The sequence below is a fragment of the Suncus etruscus genome, chromosome 16 (genome assembly GCF_024139225.1).
Source record: "Suncus etruscus isolate mSunEtr1 chromosome 16, mSunEtr1.pri.cur, whole genome shotgun sequence".
Classification (NCBI taxonomy): Eukaryota; Metazoa; Chordata; class Mammalia; order Eulipotyphla; family Soricidae; genus Suncus; species Suncus etruscus.
In genome coordinates, this window is record NC_064863.1 from 76,942,485 (window position 1) to 76,965,233 (window position 22,749).

General features: G+C 36.9%; 1 protein-coding gene across 1 annotated transcript in view; it reads left to right on the top strand.

The window, feature by feature from the left end:
- DSPP (dentin sialophosphoprotein) overlaps positions 1 to 16,951 on the top strand; it is a 36,207-nt gene extending 19,256 nt beyond the window's left edge. Inside the window, exons 2-4 of the mRNA XM_049789886.1 lie at positions 12,723 to 12,809; positions 13,097 to 14,077; positions 14,573 to 16,951. Coding sequence (XP_049645843.1) covers positions 12,723 to 12,809; positions 13,097 to 14,077; positions 14,573 to 16,951 — 3,447 coding nt within the window. The remainder of the gene's footprint in view (positions 1 to 12,722; positions 12,810 to 13,096; positions 14,078 to 14,572) is intronic.
- Positions 16,952 to 22,749: the final 5,798 nt, after the last annotated feature.

A 22,749-nucleotide genomic window follows, 5' to 3' on the forward strand; every position in this document is an offset into this window, starting at 1 on the left:
AGAGACTGGCACACATCATAAAGAACAAGAAAACTCAGTGCTGATGGGATGTTGGGAGAAAGGAAACTCTCATTCACTACTGGTGGGAATGCTGTCTAGTCCAGCTTTTACACAAAACAATATGAACTTTTCTCAAAAAACTAGAAATTGAGTTCCCATATGATCTAGCTATACCACTTATAGAGATATATCCTAGGAACACAAAATTTTATCATCCACAACTAAGCAGAAATTTTTCTGGCACCATAAAAAGACCTTGGGGTGTGAAAGTGAGCATGTATGGAGCCTGTAGTTGTTCCCATGACAGTATGCTCAAAGGGCAGAGAAACCCTGTATCTCATAGGCCAAGAGAATTCCCTTTATAATTGCCCCAAAACTTACTGTGAATATGCAAAAAAGTAAAAAAAAAAAAGCACAAAACCTTGCTACACCAGCCGTACTTCCTCTTCCTTTCTCTCTCATTTTTGTTACTGTCACGCTTTTTTGTAGTTGATGTTTTTGTTTATTTTGGGGGGTTGTTTTTGTTTGTTTTTTGTTGTTGTGTTGTTGTTATGTTTTTATTCTTTTTTTCCCTTTTCTTTTAATTATTTATTCTTTTTTCCCTATCTCTTTTAAATTAATAGTCTGACTGCTACGTAATATTCCATTGTATATATGTACCACGATTTCTTTAGCCATTCATCTCTTGAAGGGCATCTTGTTTGTTTCCAGAGTCTGGCTATTGTAAATAGCGCTGCAATGACTATAGGTGTGGGAGCTCAATTTCCAGTCACTGTCATTATGTTTGTAAGCACCATAACTAAGCATATATGCAAACCTTTTATCCTGACTCATACCTCTCCTCACACCCTGTCATTGAAGTAACTACAAAGGAATGGAAGGTAAAAGGGAACATATGTTAAAGTTGATTTCATGATCCATCAATGGGTTGTGACCCACAGTTTGACAAACAGACATGATGTCTGTTTTCCCCTGTGACTCTTTCATTGGTTTGGAAGAATTATTTCACTGTTAATGCATAGCCTTGTTTTTAGGTTTGCTCAGTTCTTTTTTTTTTTTTTTTTTTTTTTTTGTTTTTGGGCCACACCCAGTGACGCTTAGGGGTTACTCCTGGCTATGCGCTCAGAAGTTGCACTGGCTTCTTGGGGACCATATGGGACGCCGGGGGATCGAACCGCGGTCCGTCCTAGGCTAGCGCAGGCAAGGCAGGCACCTTACCTCCAGCGCCACTGCCCGGCTCAGTTCTTTTATACTGAAAGTAAAGGGAAGGCAATGTTTCAGTTAGCGCTTGCTTCTTTAAACTTTTAATAATGGCTGATCAAAACATCGTAGCAAGATTCTTTCTGTGGCTTCAGGGAAGCTCAGCTTTCAAGATGATGAATTTCCATTCTTCTTGTTTCTCTACCTAACTAGTGAGCACTAAGGTAATGTCTTCCCTTCCTCTCTCTCTTTCTTCCTGACCACATCACTGCAAGGGGGCATATAAATCTACTCAAATTGAACCTTGTAATTTCTGCACTGATGGGTAAGGTTTTGTTTTTTTGAACAGACTCAAGGCTGTGTCTCTAAGAGACAAGTGCTATTTCCTGATTTACATTTATCTTGAAAAATTACTCTAAGTGGGCATGTTAGTTAGTAGGAGTTGTGCTAAGTAACATTTATGATGACTCCATGCCAGGGGAGAGGGAGAGCTTGGAGGGGCTAGTCTTCTGAACTTCTTTTCCTGGTAGAGGCCATAAGGCGCTCTCTGGGACTACTCATAGGATCCATTTTCAGCTCTTCTATGGGTAATGGCATGTCAGTGCCACACAATGATTCACTGTGTGATAACTTGTAGAGCCCAGAAATGCCATGAATCTGTCAATACACATGCCAGCTTCGATAATTGCTGGTACTGACTTAATTTTCTGGTGTCAGGAATTGAGTTAAGTATACTATGAGTCAGAAGAGTGACTCTGTAATGAGGTAATTATATCATTAAACACTTTACTCTTTTTCATTTAGTTTTTTTTTTTTGGGGTGGGTGGGTACTTATAGCCACAATCCTGGATCATGTGGGGGCAATGGATTAAATTCAGGGCTCATTCATGCAACATTTGTACTCTGATCCACTGAACTATTGCTTTGCCACTATATTATTTCTTTTCTTTCGTTCTTTTTTTTTTTTTTTTTTTTTTTTTGGTTTTTGAGTCACACCGGCAGCACTCAGGGGTTGCTCCTGGCTCTTCACTCAGAAAACACTTCTGGTAGGCTCAGGGGACCATATGGGATGTTAGGATTCGAACCACTATCTTTCTGCATGCAAGACAAACGCTTTACCTCCATGCTATCTCCTCAGGCCCCACCTATATTATTTCTTATTAACAGAAAGCATAGATTGTAATGTGACATTTGTTCAGTAGATATCTAGAAAGTCAAGGAATAATTGAATTTAAAAGCTGACAGAAAGGCTGTAGTCTAGATGAGTTTTACACAAACTAAAAGAAATGATAAAGTTTTTATATCCAATTTTTGTCTGTTCTGCTTTCTTTTTTTCTTGGCTGTTATTGTCAATTTCAGCTTTAAATTTAAGTCCTAGAACTCCTATCCCTAGTTTTTTCTCATTTAGAAAAGAGCAAAATTGAATCTTTTTGTTTGTTTGTTTTTTGTTTGTTTTTTTGGGTCACACCCGGCATTCCATATGCCCCCCACCCCCAGTTAGGAGTGATTTCTGAGTGCAGAGCCTGTAGTAACCCCTGAGGGCAGCTAAGTGTGACCAAAAAAACAGTGGATTATTCTTAATACATATGGAAAAATGAAGAGGAGAGATAAAGAAAATGAAACTGATAAAAATGAAATTTCTCTATTTTTTTAAGATGTAGAATTCAAAAATTTTCTCTCAGGGCAGCATTGTCTAAGTAAGACAGAACAACTCGGGGTGTGACTCACTTTTCACAAAAACCAGGAGAAATATAAAAGCATAAAACAGTCCTTGGCACAGTGGTTTGATGCTTAAACCTGTCAATTGATATTCCGTGGCCTTCAGGCTCTATGTGACAGTGCTGGGGAGAGTTTATGTCATGAACCAAGCTCAAACTATGGGCACTGCTCAGCTATTCATGTACTCTTCCACTCAATCTCTATCCCCAGTCTAAATGACAGGTCATGAGTAGATCCAGACCATTGTACTCCAGCTACTTCTATAAAAGTCCTTCATTCATGGAAAGGATTATGTGGAAAGGTCTGCGGATATGACTTTCTCAAACTCATGGAAGGTTTCTTGAACAATTAATGTCAGTAGAAATACTACCAGTTTTGGGGCCAGAGAGGTAGTCCAGTGGTAGGACGTTTGCCTTGTACAAAGTCAATCCAGGACAGACGGTGGTTCGAATCCCAGCATCCCATATGGTTCCCTGAGCCTGCCAGGATCGACTTCTGAGCATAGAGCCAGGAGTAATCCCTGAGCGCTGCCGGGTGTGACCTAAAAACCAAATAAAATACAAAATTGCTACCTGTTTAAATAAGAAGTTACTTTTTCTTGCATTAATAGAAAAATGAAAATGAGAATTGCAGAAGGAGTTTAACTAGGAATCTAACTTTTAAAAACTATATAGGGGTATGAAAGTTATTTATTTGCCCTTGAGAGAGCTTGGTGTTTTTAAGATATTTATCCATTTCTTGTAATTATTAAATTTAGTTGTATAAATTTTTGATGCACTTTTACCATTATAATAACCACAGAATCTTATCAAGAACCGTTTTTTTTTTTGGTCACACCCAGCAGCGCTCAGGGGTTACTCCTGGCTCTATGCTCAGAAATTGCTCCTGGCAGGCTAGAGGGGACCATGTGGGATGCCGGGATTTATGCAAGATAAACGCCTTACCTCCATTCTATCTCTCCGGCCCCTCAAGAACCATTTTTATCTCTGATTTTTGAGCTTCTCAAAAATTAAAAACAAAATCAGGTTTTAATGCTATGTTTTTCTAGTATATTGATTTTATCTATGATTACAATTTCTTTTATTTAATTCAAATTTAATTTTTCTAATTTAGTAGTTTTCTATGATAAAAACAAAGATTATTATCTGAGAACTTTTATTCTAATTTATACATCTTAGCTATAGATTTTTTCCCTAAACTCTGCTTTAATGACATCTAGCAAGTTTTGACAAATTGTTTTTTTTATTTTAATTTAATCAAAACTATTTTAAATTTCTCTTTGCTCTTTCTTTCTCTTTTTTCTCTTCCTTCCTTCCTTCCTTCCTTCCTTTCTTTCTCTTTCTTTCTTTCTTTCTTTCTTCTTTCTTTCTTTCTTTCCTTCTTCTTTCTTTCTTTCTTTCTTCTTTCTTTCTTCTTTCTTTCTTCTTCTTTCTTTCTTTCTTCTTTCTTTCTTTCTTTCTTCTTCTTTCTTTTCTTTCTTTTCTTTCTTCTTTCTTTCTTTCTTCTCCTTTCTTTCTTCTTCCTTCTTCCTTCCTTCTTTCCTTCTTCTTTCTTTCTTCTTCTTTCTTTCTTCTTTCTTTCTTCTTTCTTTCTTCTTCTTTCTTTCTTTCTTTCTTTCTTTCTTCTTTCTTTCTTTCTTTCTATCTTCTTTCTTTCTTTCTTCTTTCTTTCTTTCTTTTCTTTCTTTCTTTCTTTCTTCTTTCTTTCTTTCTTTCTTTCTTTCTTTCTTTCTTTCTTTCTTCTTCTTTCTTTCTTTCTTTCTTTCTTTCTTTCTTTCTTTCTTTTCCTCTCTTTCTTTCCTCTCTTTTTCTTTCTTCTTTCTGTTTTTGGGCCACACTCGGTGATGCTCAGGGGTTACTGCTGGTTATGTGTTCAGAAATTGCTCTGACTTGGGGGGGCATTTGGGACACTGGGAATCAAACTACGGTCCGTCCTAGGTCAGTGTGTGCAAGGCAAACGCCCTACTGTGTGTGCCACTGCTCCAGCCCTCCTCTTTGTTTTCTTATTTCATACATAGGTTATTTAGAAGTTTGCTTTTTAATTAATATTAAAATATTTTAGGCACCATGATTTCAATATTGATAATACAGGGTTTCATGCATAAAACATTCCAGTATTATGACCTCTGTCTGAGGGTCCAATTTCCACTACCATTGTCAAAAGAGTTCCCTCTGTCTCCCCATCCTCTCACCACTGTATGCTTTCTCCTGAAGATCAGTTCTCAGTTTCTATTGTTGTTGGACATTTGCTATTCTATCACATTTCTTTATATCTTTTATATGAGAGATCATTCTATATCTGTCCCTCTCCTTTTGACTAACTTCACTCAGCATAATATTCTCCAGGACCATTCATGTAGCAGAAAATCACATAATTTCATCTTTTCTTATAGGCAAGTAGTATTCCATTGAGTCTTTGTACCCTAAGTTTTTTGTCCAATAAGCTGGACAAAGAATTTGATTATTTCCAGATTTTAATCATTGTGAGTAGTGGGGCAATAAAGGCCTTTTTTTTCTGAATAGTTTTTGGGACCTTGGAATAACTGCGAAGGAGTGGAAGTGCTGGATAAGATGGGAACTCATTTTCTAGTTTGGTTTGAGAAGTGTTCATATTGTTCATATTTCTAAAAATGGTTCAGCCAGTTGACATTCCCATCAGTAGTGAATGATTATTCCCCTCATACCCTCCAATACTAGTTGTTTCGGTTCTTTGTGATGTCGTTAGAGTCACTGGTGAGGTAATATCTAATTGTTATTTTGATTTGCATTTCATCACTCATCTGACAAAAGGTTAACATCGAAGATATATAAAGTACTGGTAGAACAGATGAAGAAACAGTATAATAGGTAGGGTGCTTGCCTTTTGGGCAATTAGCCCAGCTTCTATTCTTGAACCCTATATGGTCCTTTGAGCTCTGTCACAAGTGATCCCTGAGCAAGATGTCAGGATAAGTACTGAATTCACTCCCAGGTGTTGCTACAAAACAAACCAAAAAGCACTGGTAGTATTTTACAAAAAAAAAAAAATAACCAATCCCTTTAAAATATGGAGTAAGACATATATGTCTTACCAAAGGCCAAAGGGTATAAGACTTTGCTTTTTAGTTTCAAAAGTTTTTCAGAGATCTTTCTGTTAGTGATTTCCAATTACTTTTATAGCGTACCTTGCATGGATCAAAATGCCTTTAAATTTACTGAATTTGATTGGAGGCCTGTGAAAAATACTAATTGCTGAGAGATAGTTGTGAGCTAAATTTTTGGTATATTTGGACCTTATAATAAGTCTTGGCCCTTATAATATCTAGTTTTAGAATTTTATCAACATTTGATACAGTTTTAAACACCATGTCACCATTTAGAGAAATTTCATAGGCATTCCTATTTCTAGATTGTAAAAAAGCCCCACAGGCAATGTTAAGGCTGTTGTATGTGGGGAGTGTCTGGAATTATAGCACAGAAACTTTAATACCTACCTCAAGAATGATAGGACTCTTAAATAGGCAGTCATATTTACTGAAGAAACCTAGAGTTTTCTTAGATTGCCAACCTTAGTAAGACAAGAAATGCCAGGGTGATAGAGTTTAAGTGGCTCTTTCAAATATGTTACATAGAGTCTCTATATTTAAGATGCAAAACAGTCTCCAAGGAGCTATTTAATTAAGTGAAAGTAAGTCTAGTCCCTTTGGAACCAAATGGTTCAGTGAGCAAATACATCCCAGCCAGTGAAGGAAGTGGGGGAAGTTAATATGTGCTTCACAGACGGAGTGACACTGTGTAACCTCATATCACCAATGCTAAACAGTGATTGGTTGAGCAAATGATCAAACTGAGTTTAAATTTCGACAGGTACAAAATTGTTGTGCAAAAGTTCAGAATAGTGTGTCATTCTCAGTCTTCAAAGATAAGAATCCTGGATTTTCAAAGTCCCCTTGAAGGCTTTTTAAGGTAAGATGAGGGCATCTTTACTCAGAAACAATGATTTCTTTGGAAAAAAAATTGAATTTCAGAAAGCCAATTAGATTTTAAGAAGTGAATCACACTTTTGATTAGATTTCTTTTCCTTTCCCTTTTGACTTGTCCAGTCAGTAGTAAAAGATGATGAAAATTCTGTGCAGTAAGAGATGTAAGAGATATTAATTCTATCCAGAAAACATTACACCATTGACTATATTTTTCTAACACATATTTAATTTATCAATAATTTGAGGGATTTATAAATTAAGTAATACTTTTAATTATAAAAGTATTTTTTTGAATTTTTATGCATAATGCAATAAAACTTTATTTCATCTAGAATTTTTCAATAACTATTAAAGGTATTTTTTAAAATCTTTATTCAAAATATGATGGACTTAAATGAAAATAATTTATAAAAACATTTATTCTCTTAGGAATCAAACATGAATTGTGGAATTTGATAAAATGGTATTCTTTATCTTAGTATTATTAAAAACACTCAATGATAAACTCATATTGGTGTCCATGACTGTATTTGGCTCACATTAAGTCTTGTTTCAAAGGTTTGTTCAGTGAATGATGAATGTTTCTTTTAACTGCTTAGTTCCTAAAATGTACCTTAGTTTTAAAAACATAATATTTTACCAGTTGACTATAGGATTTTGAAAGCTAGATTGAAATACATCTTTGAGGCATGTCTACAGTCTGCCTTTTGTGATACTGTTTTTCCATTTATAAAGCATAAAAAGTTATGGGAAAAGAAAGACATTTTATAGGAAAAGGCAAATCTAGGTGATAGTAATAATGACTGACTTGATTTTTACCTGGGGAAGGGTTTGGCCACACTGAACAATATTCAGGGTTTACTAGCAGCCCAGTGCTCAAGAATCACTCCCACAGTGCTCATGGTATTCACAGGTGTTGGGAACCAAATCTGGACTTTCTACATACAAAGCATAAACTCAGGCCCTTGGCCTAATCTCAAAATTCCTATTCAATTGCTTTGATTAATTTTTATTTACAAATTTAGGTAATTCAGATTGTAGAAATTCAGCCTGAACTTTTAAACTGTGCTGTAGTATTCTGATTTTCAGTCTGTCATCTATTTTACAAGATTAACTACATAATTGCTAACTTTTATTTTATTGTGACAAATAATGAAATATTCTACAGAGATTTTGCACCATTTTGAAATCTGCACTGGAAAAAACATTGAGGCCATTTCTTAATAGTCCAGTTATTTACCTCATTTTGAAAACTATAGAAGTCATCATGATCTAGTGAGACTTTTCTTCAGTGGATAAGACAGAGTACTGTAGAGGCCAAATTGCTGAATTTAATTTTAGAAATGAGGTGCAAATAATAACTCTGATCTTTACTATCCTCTCTGGGACACCATGACTCATTCAAATCACAGATTCTTGGTGATAATTAGATTTGATACTGTAGAGTGTAACCCATGCTTACCAGACCGCTGCCTGTCATCTCATGCCCCATAGCCCTATGTTATACTTGGTCAAAGGCATGCTTTAATAAAAAAAAAATCTAATAAAGTTTTTGGGTCATGCCTGGTGTTGCTCAGATATTCTGGTTCTGTGCTCAGGTGTCACTCCTGGCTGTGCCTGGAAGACCAGGGATTGAATTTGTGTTGACCAAGTGCAATTCAAGAGCCATGCCAAGTATAGTGTTTCTCTCAGACTCAATAGAATTTTTAAAGGAAGTTGAACTACTTGACTTTCTGCTAAACAATTATGACAGCTACTTCTAGTAGCTCGAGAACCATGCTTTACCCCCACCTCTCATTTTTGGAATTTTGGGCCAAATCTAGTAATGTTCAGGAGACACTCCTGGCAGTACATAGGGAAACCCTATGGGATGCTGAGAATCGAACCCAGGTCAGCCACATGCAAGGCAAGGACCTAGTCACGGTACTCTCTCCATCCACCGTGACGTTTTTCTGACAAGGGAATTGCCAATAATTTTTCCTTTTCCCTAGTAGTTTTAATTTATTGATTGATTTACTTAAATTTTTAATTTTTTTAATTTTGGGGGGGGCCACATCTGGTAATATTCAGAGGTTATTCCTGGCTTTGCGTCCATTTGATTATATAGGATGCTGAGGTTGAACCCAAGTCAGTCACATACAAGGTAAACGCCCTCCCCACTGTGCTATTGCTTTGGCACCATTTATTGGTATATTTTTAATAACAGAAAAGTACAAATATAAGTCTATGAAGAATTCATAGCTTTAAATTTTCTCAATTTCTGTAAATTAATAAAATTGGAAAAAAATGTAACACGTGGTGAACTAGACATAATTAAAATTATTTCAATAAATTGCATTCACATTTATAGCTGTGTTTTATTCTATTGTGTCATCATTCATTAGTTTGTTGGTTATTATGGTTGTTTTTATCTACTGGCTATTTTGTTAAGCACCACAAAGGACATAAGTGTTTCAACTCTGTGTTTTGGGGAGATGCTAAGAAGTGGAATTAATGGGTGGAATGGAAATTCTTTTCTTAAATTTTTGAGAATTTTGTATTATTTTCTATAGAAGCAGAGCAAGATGAGATTCCTACTAATAGTGAATGAGGGCTCCTTTTTCACCATCTCCCTGTTAACATAGTTATTTTCTTTTTAACATATTTTCATTTTTTGACATATTCCATTTTTACTGATGAGAAATTATATCTCATTGGTTTGAGTTTCAGAAAAAGATAATTAGATGACAGTTTATATTTGCTAACATAATAATAGTTTCCTTTATTAACATAAAATTCAGTCAAAGCCATATTATTGCATGAAGTAATATAATCTATAAACCCACTGGGTGTTTAAAATAGGATTAAAACTTTCTAATGTAATCATATCAATCCAGTAAAAAATCCACTTGTTCAGTAAGTAGAAAATTAAATTATAAGTCGATACTTACTAGCACAACATATCATTATATATATGTATTATATCATTTCTAAATTTTGTCAGAAAAGGATTATATTTTCAGAACTCTAATATAAAATTGCTATCATGTATGAGATAGCTAAGCATCTAGAGCAAAGCTAGGTATTTACTATACTAACAAATATTTATTCAACAATAATATTCTTTAAATTTATTTTTATTTATTTTGGGGGTTAGGCCACACTGGAGGTGCTCAGGACTTATTTATGATTTTGCACTCAGGGTCACTCTTGGAGGTATTCAGGGGACCATATGAAGGCTAGATCAAACCCAGGCAGATACCCTACCTGCTGCACTACAATGTATTTTTCTCTGGGACTGAAGAGCTATTTCAGTGGGTAGGGTGTTTTCCTTGCATGCAACTGACTGGGGTTTGATCCCTAGCACCATACATGGTCTCCAAAGCCCAATCAGGAATGGTCCTTGAACAAAGAGCTAGGTATTACCCCCCAACAAGCAATTAATTTTCTGTTATTTGTCTTTAATATGTCAATAAACAAAACAATTTGGGATTAATTTTCTGTTATATGTCTTTAATTTGTCAATAAACAAAACAATTTGAGAGATCTCAGGAGCTTATAGCAGATTGGGGCAAGGGAGCGAAGAAATAACCAGGCTTATGATCTTGTCATGTCTATCTATCAGTGAGGTATGTAGGAAATCTAGATTTTAAATAGCGACATACCAGATGTCTTTTTAAATAGTTTCAGGCACTGATCTGAGCTGATGGAGAGAGAGAGGAGAGAGAGAGAGGAAGAGAAGGAAGAAACGAAATAGGAAGGGAAAGGAGAAAAAGAAGGGGAAGAGAAGGAAGAGACAGGCAGGAGGGGAACAGGGGACATTGGTGGTGGAAAATACGCACTGGTGAAGAGTGTTGTACATTGTATGACTGAAACTCAGTCATAAACAAATTTGTAACTGTGAAAAAAATGATATCTCATACACAAACAACAAAAAGAAATAGCTTTAGAGAAGGTTCTTAAAGAAGATTCTTCTGCCATGGTAATTAGGATAATATTGGAAAACAGGCTCTCACAGATGGAGATGGGATATTTCCAAAGCTACTTCAATTTCTCAAGCTTGTATATTTAGTAGCAGAGATAAATGTTGAATTTAAGTCCTCATATTCAAATTTCTTTTTCATTACACTAGCCTAGGATTTTTCATTTTGATGATCGATTTCTCTTACTGTCATAAATAATAACTTTAATGGAAGAGATTAGGTAGATATAAATGCTTCATCTTGCAATCAAAATTCCAGCAAAATTAGTAATACTTAGACTATATTTAGAAGACACTGGTTTATTATAATCAAAAACAACAGGTCAAAGTTGTGACTATACCTTTCCTTGATTTGATTTTATTTGGAGGAGGGAGTTGGATCACAATTAGGTGGTCTTAGGGATTACTCTGGGCTTTTTGTATGGGGTATTTCCAGTAGTTTTCTGGGAACCATGTAGTGTTGAAGTAGAACCAAAGCAAGTACCTTAATCCTGTGCATTCTCTCTAGCTCCGCAAGTATACGTTTTATACCAACATTATTTCATTGATGTAGGCAGAAAAAGTCCAGGTTGTTCTGTTAGTGAGGAATGTGATAATGTCTCTGTAAATTTCCATCATGCTGTCTTGTATGTTTTGGAACATGAAGTGTTAGCCCCTCTTTTCTTACATTATAGACATATTCCTTGCTCAGGAAAAAGATTAATTCTTTTTTTTTGTTTGTTTTTAAAAATTTTTTTTTCTCTTTATTTGAATATCTTGATTACATAAATGATTGTGATAAGGTTTCAGTCATATAAAGATTAATTCTTATAGTCTAAAAATATACTACCATGGTTATCATTTTTGGCTTTATAAATAATTTTATGTTCTTTTCTTTATAAAATTAGCTATTGATGAACATTGTTAAAGAAAATGAAGATTATTATATGTGTTTGCATTTGTGTGGCAACGTGGGCAATTCCAGTAAGTATGTCTTTATCAAGGAGTCTCCAAACTCTTGTGATCAAACATTACATATACATATAACTTATATGTATACATGTACTTAAGAGTTTGTATATAGAATGTATATATACATACATGTGAAAAATTAGATAAAGTATCTTAAAATAAATAAAAATATCATCATAACTAAATATACACTTCAAACTAATACTCCTATTTTTCCAATTCAAACTCATATCTTATTGGAATTATTTCTTTATTACTTTATTTATTTATTGAAATAAATGTCAATGTTAAGTCAATTGCTACCATGATGTTAGGGAACCACTCCCATAGAAGCTTGGAGAACCACATGGTTCCAGGGATTGTCCAGCCCTTTGAGTTATCTCCCCAGTCAAATATTTAAAAAATTGATTCAGACAGGATCAATGAGTATACAGAAGACACAGAGCCATTGTTTCTCTTTGCTTTATGCCCTGTCAATTTTATTCTAATATCAAAAATAGTTTATAAAAAATAAAAATTTTCACCATTGGAGAAAACATGTTTTATTCAAAGTTATTTTTAAAGGTTTATGGTGGAAAATTTGAAATATAATGTTATATTTCAACAAACAAAAACTAGAGAAATCAAGTCATGTAATTTAATTAGGCTGGTGCCCAGATATACTTTTATCATAGCACACATTGATTTTATTTGGTGAGAAATTAATCTATTTCAAAATGTTCCTAACAAGTACAGTAGTATAATATTTAAAGTAGTATGCTGATAGTAGCATAGTAGTATAAATTCCACAAAAATCCTATAGAAAGCCAGTTCTCTTTTATACCTAAGAGGCTTTTGTGTATATCTTTCTGTTAATTAAAATTATATATGTACATGCATGTATGCACAAAATGAAAATGTGTGCAATTGCAATATTTTCCATTTTGATAGGTTCCTCAAATAAAACCACTGGAGAGACATGCTGTTGACCAATCTGTGAATGTAAATCTTCTAGCAAAATCAAAAGTGCCAACACAGGTATACAATATATTCATGCTTACGTTATACAAAGTTACTTCTCCTCTACCCACTCCAATGTGACCAAGTCTTTCCACCACTGTCCTACTGTCATTGTCTAATCTTCTCTAACTGGGCTCCCCCAAACATTTTAGCCTCAGTTCTGATTTCAAAGTCCAGGGTAAGCTGTTATTAACTTTCATCCTTTACCGTGTTTTGTTATTTTTTTATAGGATATATGAATGCTTTTAATTTCAAGTTAGCTTTACATCAGAATGACACCCTTTTTTTATCACTTTCCTTTTTAGGATGAGTTAAATGCTGACAACACCATCCAAGAAAATGCTGCCCCCACGCATGAAAATGAAAGAGAAAGTCAATCTCATATTAAAGATGATTACAAAGGAGAGAGAAATGGCTCTGAGTGGGAAAATGGAGAAGAGAAAAGTTTTGCCACTTTTCCATTAGCAAATGAAGTGGGGAACGCTGAAGATCAGAATGGAGCCATGGTAAACTCAGAAACAGATGGTCATAAGGAGTTTCATGAACAAGGAGTCAACATTACAGCAAATGGTATTAGGAAACAAGTAATCATCACTGACATTGCTGAAGCAACAAATGGGAGCAGTTTTCTTGAAAATACCGATAATTCAAATAACTGGGCTGTTGGAGGTGCACATCAACGTGGAGACACCGTTGTTGCCCAAGAGGATAGACAGCAAGGAGTTGAAAGCAACAACAGTGCAGTACACGAAGTTGAAATACATGGAGTTACATGTAGAAATGAGGGAGATGAGAGTGAAACAACAACTCAGATAGAGGGTGGGATAAATGAGAATGAAGAGGTAGGGGTAACACAAGCAGTAAGCAGTACCAGGCAGGATCTGAGCCTAGATCATTCTGAAGGGAATCCAAGTGGGAATGGAGAGGATGAGTATGAAGACAAGGGCTCTGGTGATGATGAAAGTGATGATGCAAGGAATGGAAAAGATGGCCCTGATAACAACAAGGGCCAGGAGAGTCCAGTGCATGGAAAAGAAGACAATGACAATAGCTTAGGTCAAGATTCAATTAGTAGTGAAGATGATGACCCCAATAGCAAAGAATCTCAAGATAGTGAGGGAAATAACACTTCCAAGAGTGAGGAGGATAATGCTGATATTCCAGAAGACAAGGGTGACCAGGGAATGGAGGACAACCCAAAACTCAGTAATAGAGGAAACAACGGTGTGGCAAATGAAATGAGACAACAATCACAGAAAAATGCTTCTGGAAAGAGTCAAGAAAAGGTTAGTTTGTAAAGTTTATTTTTTTCAATACAGTAGGAGTTTTTTCCTTCTTTTCATCTTCCTCCCATAGTAGTACAAAACCAAATCACAACAAACAGCTATTATATGGTTGTACCCAAATTACCTGAAAATTTAAAGAGAAAATGAGTATTCCTGGTGGGTATGGACATAGAACATTTTAAAAAAACTGAAAATTTAGAAAAAAAAAACCCAAGCATTTTAGAAAAATTTAGATTACGGTTTTAAAAAAAGTTTTCGGTCTAGAATTTACAAAAATATATTTGATAAATACATGAAGACTTGTTAGAAAGACTTAGAAAGATTGTTTAAGGACTAAAACACACTCTCACAAACAGACTTTTGAGGAGGAGCTGGAAGTTGAATTATATACCTGCTCGTATTGTTTGCTCATCTTGGTGAATCTTTCTCAGATCGATGCCATTTAGTGTAGAATGTACAAATGAATCATTTGTTTTCTCCCATTTTTTCCCAAAGGGAATAGAAACAAAAGATCCTAGTAATGGAAACAGAAATAATGTCACCAAAGAAGTTGGGAAAGTCATTGAAGATAAAGAGAATAAAGGACCACAGGAAGTGACCGTGAGCAAAGGAAATCCCAAGATACAAGAAGTCAACATCAATTCAGGACGTGGCCAGAAACCAGAACCTGGAAAAACATTTGGACATGGCAGAACAGGTAGTGGCAGTAATAGTGATGATTATGACAGCTATGAATTCCATGATGAGTCCATGCAAGGAGATGATCCCCAAAGCAGTGATGAGTCTAAAGGCAAGGATGACGCCAATTCCGAAGGTGACAGTGATAGCGGCAGTCGAGATGTTTCTTATAACTCCCAGGAATCAGAAGATAATGGTGATGATAGTGACTCCCAAGGAGGAGACAGTGAAAAGGACAGTGAAAGCACATCAGAGGCTAGTGATAATGACAGTGGTGACAATGGTGACAGTGGGAATGAGGACGATAGCAAATCAGACAGCAGCGAAGATAAATCAGATAGCAGTGACAGCAGTGATAGTAGTAGTAGTGACAGTAGCAGCAGCAGTAGCAGCAGCAGTAGCAGTAGTGACAGCAGTGACAGTAGTGACAGTAGTGACAGCAGTGACAGTAGTGACAGCAGTGACAGTGACAGCAGTAGTGACAGCAGTGACAGCAAATCAGACAGTAGCAGCAGTGATAGCAGTGATAGTGAGAGCAAATCAGACAGCAGCGATAGTAGTGACAGCAGCGATAGTAGTGACAGTAGTGATAGTAGCGACAGCAGTGACAGCAGCGATAGCAGCGATAGCAGTGACAGCAGTGACAGCAGTGATAGTAGTGACAGTAGTGACAGTAGCGACAGCAGTGATAGCAGTGACAGCAGTGACAGTAGTGACAGCAGCGATAGCAGTGACAGCAGCGATAGCAGTGATAGCAGTGACAGTAGTGACAGCAGCGACAGCAGTGATAGTAGTGATAGCAGTGACAGTAGTGACAGTAGTGACAGCAGCGACAGTAGTGACAGCAGCGACAGCAGTGACAGCAGTGACAGCAGCGATAGCAGTGATAGCAGTGACAGTAGTGACAGCAGTGACAGCAGTGACAGCAGCGATAGCAGTGATAGCAGTGACAGTAGTGACAGCAGTGACAGCAGCGATAGCAGTGACAGCAGCGACAGCAGTGATAGTAGTGATAGTAGTGACAGCAGCGACAGCAGTGATAGTGGTGACAGCAGCAACAGTAGTGACAGCAGCGACAGCAGTGATAGTAGTGATAGCAGTGACAGCAGTGACAGCAGTGATAGCAGTGACAGCAGCGACAGTAGTGACAGCAGTGACAGCAGTGATAGTAGTGACAGTAGCGACAGCAGTGATAGTAGTGACAGCAGTGACAGCAGCAATAGCAGTGACAGCAGTGATAGTAGTGATAGCAGTGACAGTAGTGACAGCAGTGACAGCAGCAATAGCAGTGACAGCAGTGATAGTAGTGACAGTAGCGACAGTAGTGACAGCAGTGACAGCAGCAATAGCAGTGACAGTAGTGACAGCAGTGACAGTAGTGACAGCAGCGACAGCAGTGACAGCAGCAATAGCAGTGACAGTAGTGACAGCAGTGACAGTAGTGACAGCAGTAATAGCAATGACAGCAGTGACAGTAGTGACAGCAGTGACAGCAGCAATAGCAGTGACAGTAGTGACAGCAGTGACAGTAGTGACAGCAGTGATAGCAGTGACAGCAGTGACAGCAGTGACAGCAGCGACAGCAGTGACAGCAGCAATAGCAGTGACAGTAGTGACAGCAGTGACAGTAGTGACAGCAGTAATAGCAGTGACAGCAGTGACAGCAGTGACAGTAGTGACAGCAGTGACAGCAGCAATAGCAGTGACAGTAGTGACAGCAGTGATAGCAGTGACAGCAGCGACAGCAGTGACAGCAGCAATAGCAGTGACAGTAGTGACAGCAGTGACAGTAGTGACAGCAGTGATAGCAGTGACAGCAGTGACAGCAGTGACAGCAGTGACAGCAGCAATAGCAGTGACAGTAGTGACAGCAGTGATAGCAGTGACAGCAGTGACAGTAGTGACAGCAGTGATAGCAGTGACAGCAGCGATAGCAGTGACAGCAGTGACAGCAGTGATAGTAGTGACAGTAGCGACAGCAGTGATAGCAGTGACAATAATGACAGCAGTGACAACAGTGATAGCGACAGCAGTGATGGTGCTAATGGCAGTAACAAAAATAGTGACAGTGCATTTGATAGAAGAGGTGACAGTGACAGGAAGAGTAAGTCTAATAAAAAGAACAACAATAAAGATGACAGCAGTGATAGCATCAGTGAAGGCAGTGATAGTAATCATTCAACCAGTGATGATTAAAACAAAAGACCATGACATTTCATTTTCTGAAAAGTTTCTTGAACATTTGGTAGGAAATAAAGATTTCCAGGAAAGCAAAGCAAATGGAAGAATGAAATAGAAGACATATTTACAAAATGGAAATAAACCCTACTGTCAGATTTAAACATAAGACCAAACTCTGGAGGGAGGGAGAATAGAGAGGGTTAAGGTAGTTCAGGTGGAAATATATTCTGAAATATTTTGTCAAAAGTGTAAATCCAAACATAAAAGAAATGATTAAATATTCTTGGATGCAGAGAAATCGGACAGTGGGCAAGGCTCTTTCCTTGCGAGCAGCCAATCTAGTTATATCCCAAGCACCACATATGCTCTTCCTGAAAGTCACTACAAGTCACTCTTACAGAATCACTAGTAAGTCTTGAGAACTACTGGGTGTGGCACAAAGAAAGAAAAAGAGAAGAAAAATGAAAATATTCTTTAGTTTTTTAATCCAGAAACCTCAAGTAATCAAGTATTATATGATAGCTTTAATTAAAATGTTGTGCTTTAGGGGCCGGCAAGGTGGTGCTAGAGGTAAGGTGTCTGCCTTGCAAGCGCTAGCGGTTCGATCCCCTGGCGTCCCATATGGTTCCCCAAGCCAGGAGCGATCTCTGAGCGCATAGCCAGGAGTAATCCCTGAGCGTCAAACGGGTGTGGCCCAAAAACAAACAAAAAAAAATGTTGTGCTTTAGAGATGTTAGCAAATAAATACATCTCATAAACAGTAATCACACATTCCATATGATGTAATTATATATATTTGAATGCCAAGTAAAAGATACTATTACCACACCCAAGTCAGCTTCTGATGAACTTGCTTGTTCTAAGGAAGAAGTATATGCAATGAGCAGCATTAAATACCAATAGCTATTAAACCTACTTGGAATATAGAAATAACCTTTGTAATTATTAACTGGAATAATTGCAAATTACACAAAATTTAGAGTACTTGTGAGCAAAGAATCCAGAGAATCAGCATCTTCTTTCCTGCAAACCACTGGAAATAAAAAACATAAAACTATAAAATTTATGGATAAAATGGATTCAGTGCTTAGAACCGTGTCTTGCCTCCATCAAACTCTTCAATATCAGTGAACAAATAAATACATTACAAAATGAATGGTTCAGGGTGGGGCTCTCTTTGTGATTTCTTATGTTCAGAATTCTGTTAAATGCCATATAGTCTTTCTCCTCATTCTCATCAAGACTTGGTCTACATTTCTCTTCTAAATGTCCACGTACTAAAACTTTCAACTTAGACTCTCTTCCCACCTTTTAATGTCTTTAATAAATCCAAAAGTTAATGGCAGATAATGTTTTGAAAAACTGCATATATATATATATATATATAACTAAAGTACAAGCATAGATTGTTCAGCTTTTGCATGACTTCGGGTAATTTGTTTCAAGACAAAGGTCAAGCTCAAGAACAGGAGGATTATAAAGGTGTGTGAAATTAAAGAGAGTGATAGTGAATAAGATGGGGTTATTATTTATCCTCCAAATCTGGAATCACTTGTGAATGAAAATGGTATTATGAATGATTACACAGGGATATGAGATGTAAATGGGGGTTACTTTTCCAAGTTTAATTAATAATGCTTTACAATTTCCCTTCTTTCATTAAGGATATTATTTTTGTTCTAATTTGTAGTGAATTTATGAATGCACAATCTTTCATGTCAGGGTTTAGCGAGTCCTATTTTATGCAATTCCAGTAGAATTTTTTCCTACATTCTGTGCACAAGTTGCTTAGTTATAGATCTCACTAGGGATGCTAGTGAAAGCTTTAAAAAAAATTGTATTAATGATTACAATGCCTGGTTTGCATGCTGAAGTCTTGGGTTCAATCCTCAGTAATGCATGGGAAACAGCTCTTAGAGCTCAGCCTGGGCTCAGCCCACAATTGTTGCTGGATGTGGCCCCTAAAATTTTAAATGCTATTAGTAAACCACTTGGTATCTCATAATGATGTGAATTTCAGATGTCTGAAATACTTTCACAACCATGCAAATGATTCCAAACTTCTTTCTTTAATCTCCTTTACACTTCTCTAACTCCTTTAGGCTTTGTAAAAATTTGTAAACTGAGGCTTCTGGTACCTGTCCTACTCAGTTCAAATGTTTATTGTGAATACAAAGTAAGTTGATGGTTGTGAAAATCCTTGTATACTGTATAAGATATGTAAATGAAAGAGAATGAATTTTGGTATTATAATAAACATATATTTATATGACTATTTGCAAGGAAAATCCCCTTCATCTTTTTTTTCAAAGTCAAATATTTTTATTTTAATTTTTATTGTGGCTATAGTGAGTTACAAATCTTTCACAGTAACATTTAAGATACATAGTGATAATGAATAAGCGGAATTCCAACCACCAGTGTTGTACTCCCTCCATTCCTTTTCCCAGCATGTGTCCCACTTCTCCCTCCTTTATTCCCCTGGATGCTAGCGTAACTGGTCCTCAATTGTACAGCTTGTTGTAGATTGGATATCGATTCTGTTGTCGTTGACTTTGGGTTTGGTGTTCAAGTCTCATCATTTTTTATTTCCACTAAATGTTCATATGACTGTCTAGTCCTGGTACCGTCCGTTTTTCCCCCTTCAAATTATGAGGTTGAGCAAGATAATTTCAGTAATGCGGTTCTGTTGGAAGTATAAGAAATGAAAAGGGAAAGAAGAAAGAAAAAAACAAACAAACAAACAAAAACAACCTAGAAGAAATCGTCTAGGTGTTATAAATATGAATTTAGAAGAAGAGAAGGGGAAAAGGGGGAAAAGGTAACAAAACAATACAAGAGGAAAAGAAAAAAAACCCAACAAAGCAGTAACAACAAAAATACAAAAAAATAGCAAGGAAAGGACAAAAACCAAAACCAGCAACTACGAAAAACAAGCAAAAAAGCAAAAAAAGAAAAAGAAAAACACCACAAACACCCATACATACAACAAACAAACAACAACAAAACCCAAACCAGCAACTACTTAAAAAGGTTTGTGTTTCTTCTCTCTCTCTCTCTCTCTCTCTCTCTCTCTCTCTCTCTCTCTCTCTCTCTCTCTCTCTCTCTCTCTCTCTCTCTCTCTCTCTCCTCCCCCCTCTCTCCTCCCCCCCCCATCTCTCTCTCCCCTCAGTTGTGGATAACAAATTCAGGCCTCTGTAGCTTGAGATCTTGGTATTTGCGTAGTCATAGGGCAAATGCAAGGAGAGAGATTTTCTTTATGGTTCTAGAGGTTCTATTCCATCGTTATAGTTGTAATCGGTCTTCTGCAATTAGTGGTCTTGGTTTTTGCTCAGATCCTTGATAGAGCCTCGGGCAGAGTCTTTCAGTACGGGTCCAGAAGTTCTGCTCAGTCGCAGTTGTCAAAGTCAGACCTCTGGCATTAGAAATCTTGGGTTTTGTATGAATCCTAGATCGAGATCTAAGTTAGGACCTTTCTCTTTGGTCCCACAATAGGTTCTGTGCGAACCTTGTTTTTATAAGTCAATCTCCTGTAGTTGGCGATTTTGGTTTTTGCATTGAGCAAAGGCTGACACGTCTTCTGGTTTCATCGTACTGTTAAGTGATGACATATGGCAACCCTCTCTTAGATCAAGTTGTTGCCGTATCCTCATGTCAGGATGCCATATCATAACTGGTGCCAGGGCGGTATGAGATGTTTTCCAGGGAGGAATTTGTTTTCTGATGTTGTTGCTGGGACTTGTGCTGTTTCTACGACTGGGGTCTGAGGTACTGGGTTGGATAGTTGCTGTCCAATCACATGGAGTCTAAGTTGGGACCACATGACACATGTTCAGGGAGGGAGGCATAAGTGTAAAGACTCCTATCCCTAGTAGATAAGAGCTTGTTTCTGTGCATAATATTTCCCTTTGTTTAGAGTGCTAATGCAAAAGGGAATGGTGCCAAATTATATTGCTGGTGCATTTGGGGGTAAGAATGACAGACTACACTTTTTCTGTGCCCTGGTTTTGATCTGAGCTTTTATCCCAGGCAAGACTTTTTCTACTAGGCTTTCATACCAAGCAGTACCAAAACAGGTGAAGTTAAAAAGGGAAAAGAAAGGCATCTATGTGTTTTTATATAATAGAAGAAATAAACAAAAATAGATTTAAAAAAGGAATTAAAGAAAAAAGACTGTTTAAGAGGCTAACATATGGGGCCGGAGATATAGCACAGTTGTAGGGCATTTGCCTTGCAAGCAGCTGATCTACGATAGACGGTGGTTCAAATCCTCGCATCCCACATGGCCCCCTGAGCCTGCCAGAAGCAACCTCCGAGCTCAGAGCCAGGAGTAACCTCTGAGCGCCGCCAGGTATGACACAAAAGAAACAGAACAACAACAACAACAACAAAACCCAAAACAAAACAAAAAAGGAGGCTAACTTACATTTGGGAATAAACAGACTCTAGGTACTATTATGAAGGTATTAAAATATAAAATATATGTAGACTTCCCCAATAAGTCGTTTGAGATATTCGTGTGTGTGTGTGTGTGTGTGTGTGTGTGTGTGTGTGTGTGTGTGGTGAAATCCAGGGTACATTTTCATCACACATCGTGTCTTGTTGAGTTTGAGAAATGATTTGCAGCCATAAGGAAGCAGGGAGCATCCTAGGGCTGGAAGTCCCTCTGGTTCTGAATTGGTAGCATGCAACAGTCCACAATTGGGAGAGTGAGAAGAAGGACCACAAAGCCTGAGTCAGCCGGAGTGATGGTTGTAATTTCTTTCCAAGGCACGAGATGTGGGACTGAAAGGGTGTCCTTGCAGTTAGGGAACTGGGTGGTGGTCTATTGGGGCGGGAGTTTGGTCTCGGTTATGTTGGGTTAAGAACTGGGGGTAAAGAGGATTAAATAATGAAGGATAATGGACCAGAATTGGGGGATGAGAGGATAGAAGAATTTCTGAAGGGGGTAGGAGGGATAATATATAAGTGGGGCTATATACACTTTAGGCATGGATTGGTTACATTTTGTGTTTGGTCCTCAGAGAGGAGTCCACTGTCTACAGACTCATGTCCACATAAAGACAGAAATTAGTGGTCTATTCTTAAGTTGATGATGGAGGTCTGAACCTCATAGGTTGGGTCTGAGCTCTTAAGAAATAATGAGTTAAGAAAAGATAGAGAATTGGCTAAGATATAGATTAGGAGAGAAAGAAGGGGAAAACAAAAGATAGGAGAGAAGAGAAAATAAGAATGAGTTAATATGGTAAAAATAAGTTTAAAAGATTGGGCTGGTGCATTGATGTTGGAGAGTTTTCCACTGTCAAGACTCCTCATCATTGCTGAATCCCCTTCATTTTAATAACTTTTCAATTTCTCCTTGGCATTAAAAATTAGCTATTTAAAATAGAAAATAATCTATGAAAATATAAAAAATAAAAAAATTAAACCTTATAGCAAAAAGCACAACCTTTTAAATTTGTATCATCACAGACTCCTGTTCTCTATCTGTCCTGGACATTTATCTTTTCTTAATTCATATTATTAATATATTGTGGATTATGTTTTTGGATTCCCTACATATTAATACACATAACGTTTCAATGTTAAAATTGCCTGGAGGCTGGAGAGATGACTCAAAGTACCAAAGCACATGTTTTTCACCCCTGAGCTTCAAATTGGCAGTAGTCCTCCAAAATAAAAATAAAACCAAGGAAATGAAAAGTTCCTATAGCTCTTCTTTAAACATTTAACACTCATTTTTAATATAAAAATATCCCTGGAATAATGGTCCATATCACACAGGTTGACAACATTATTTTCCATAGATGTGT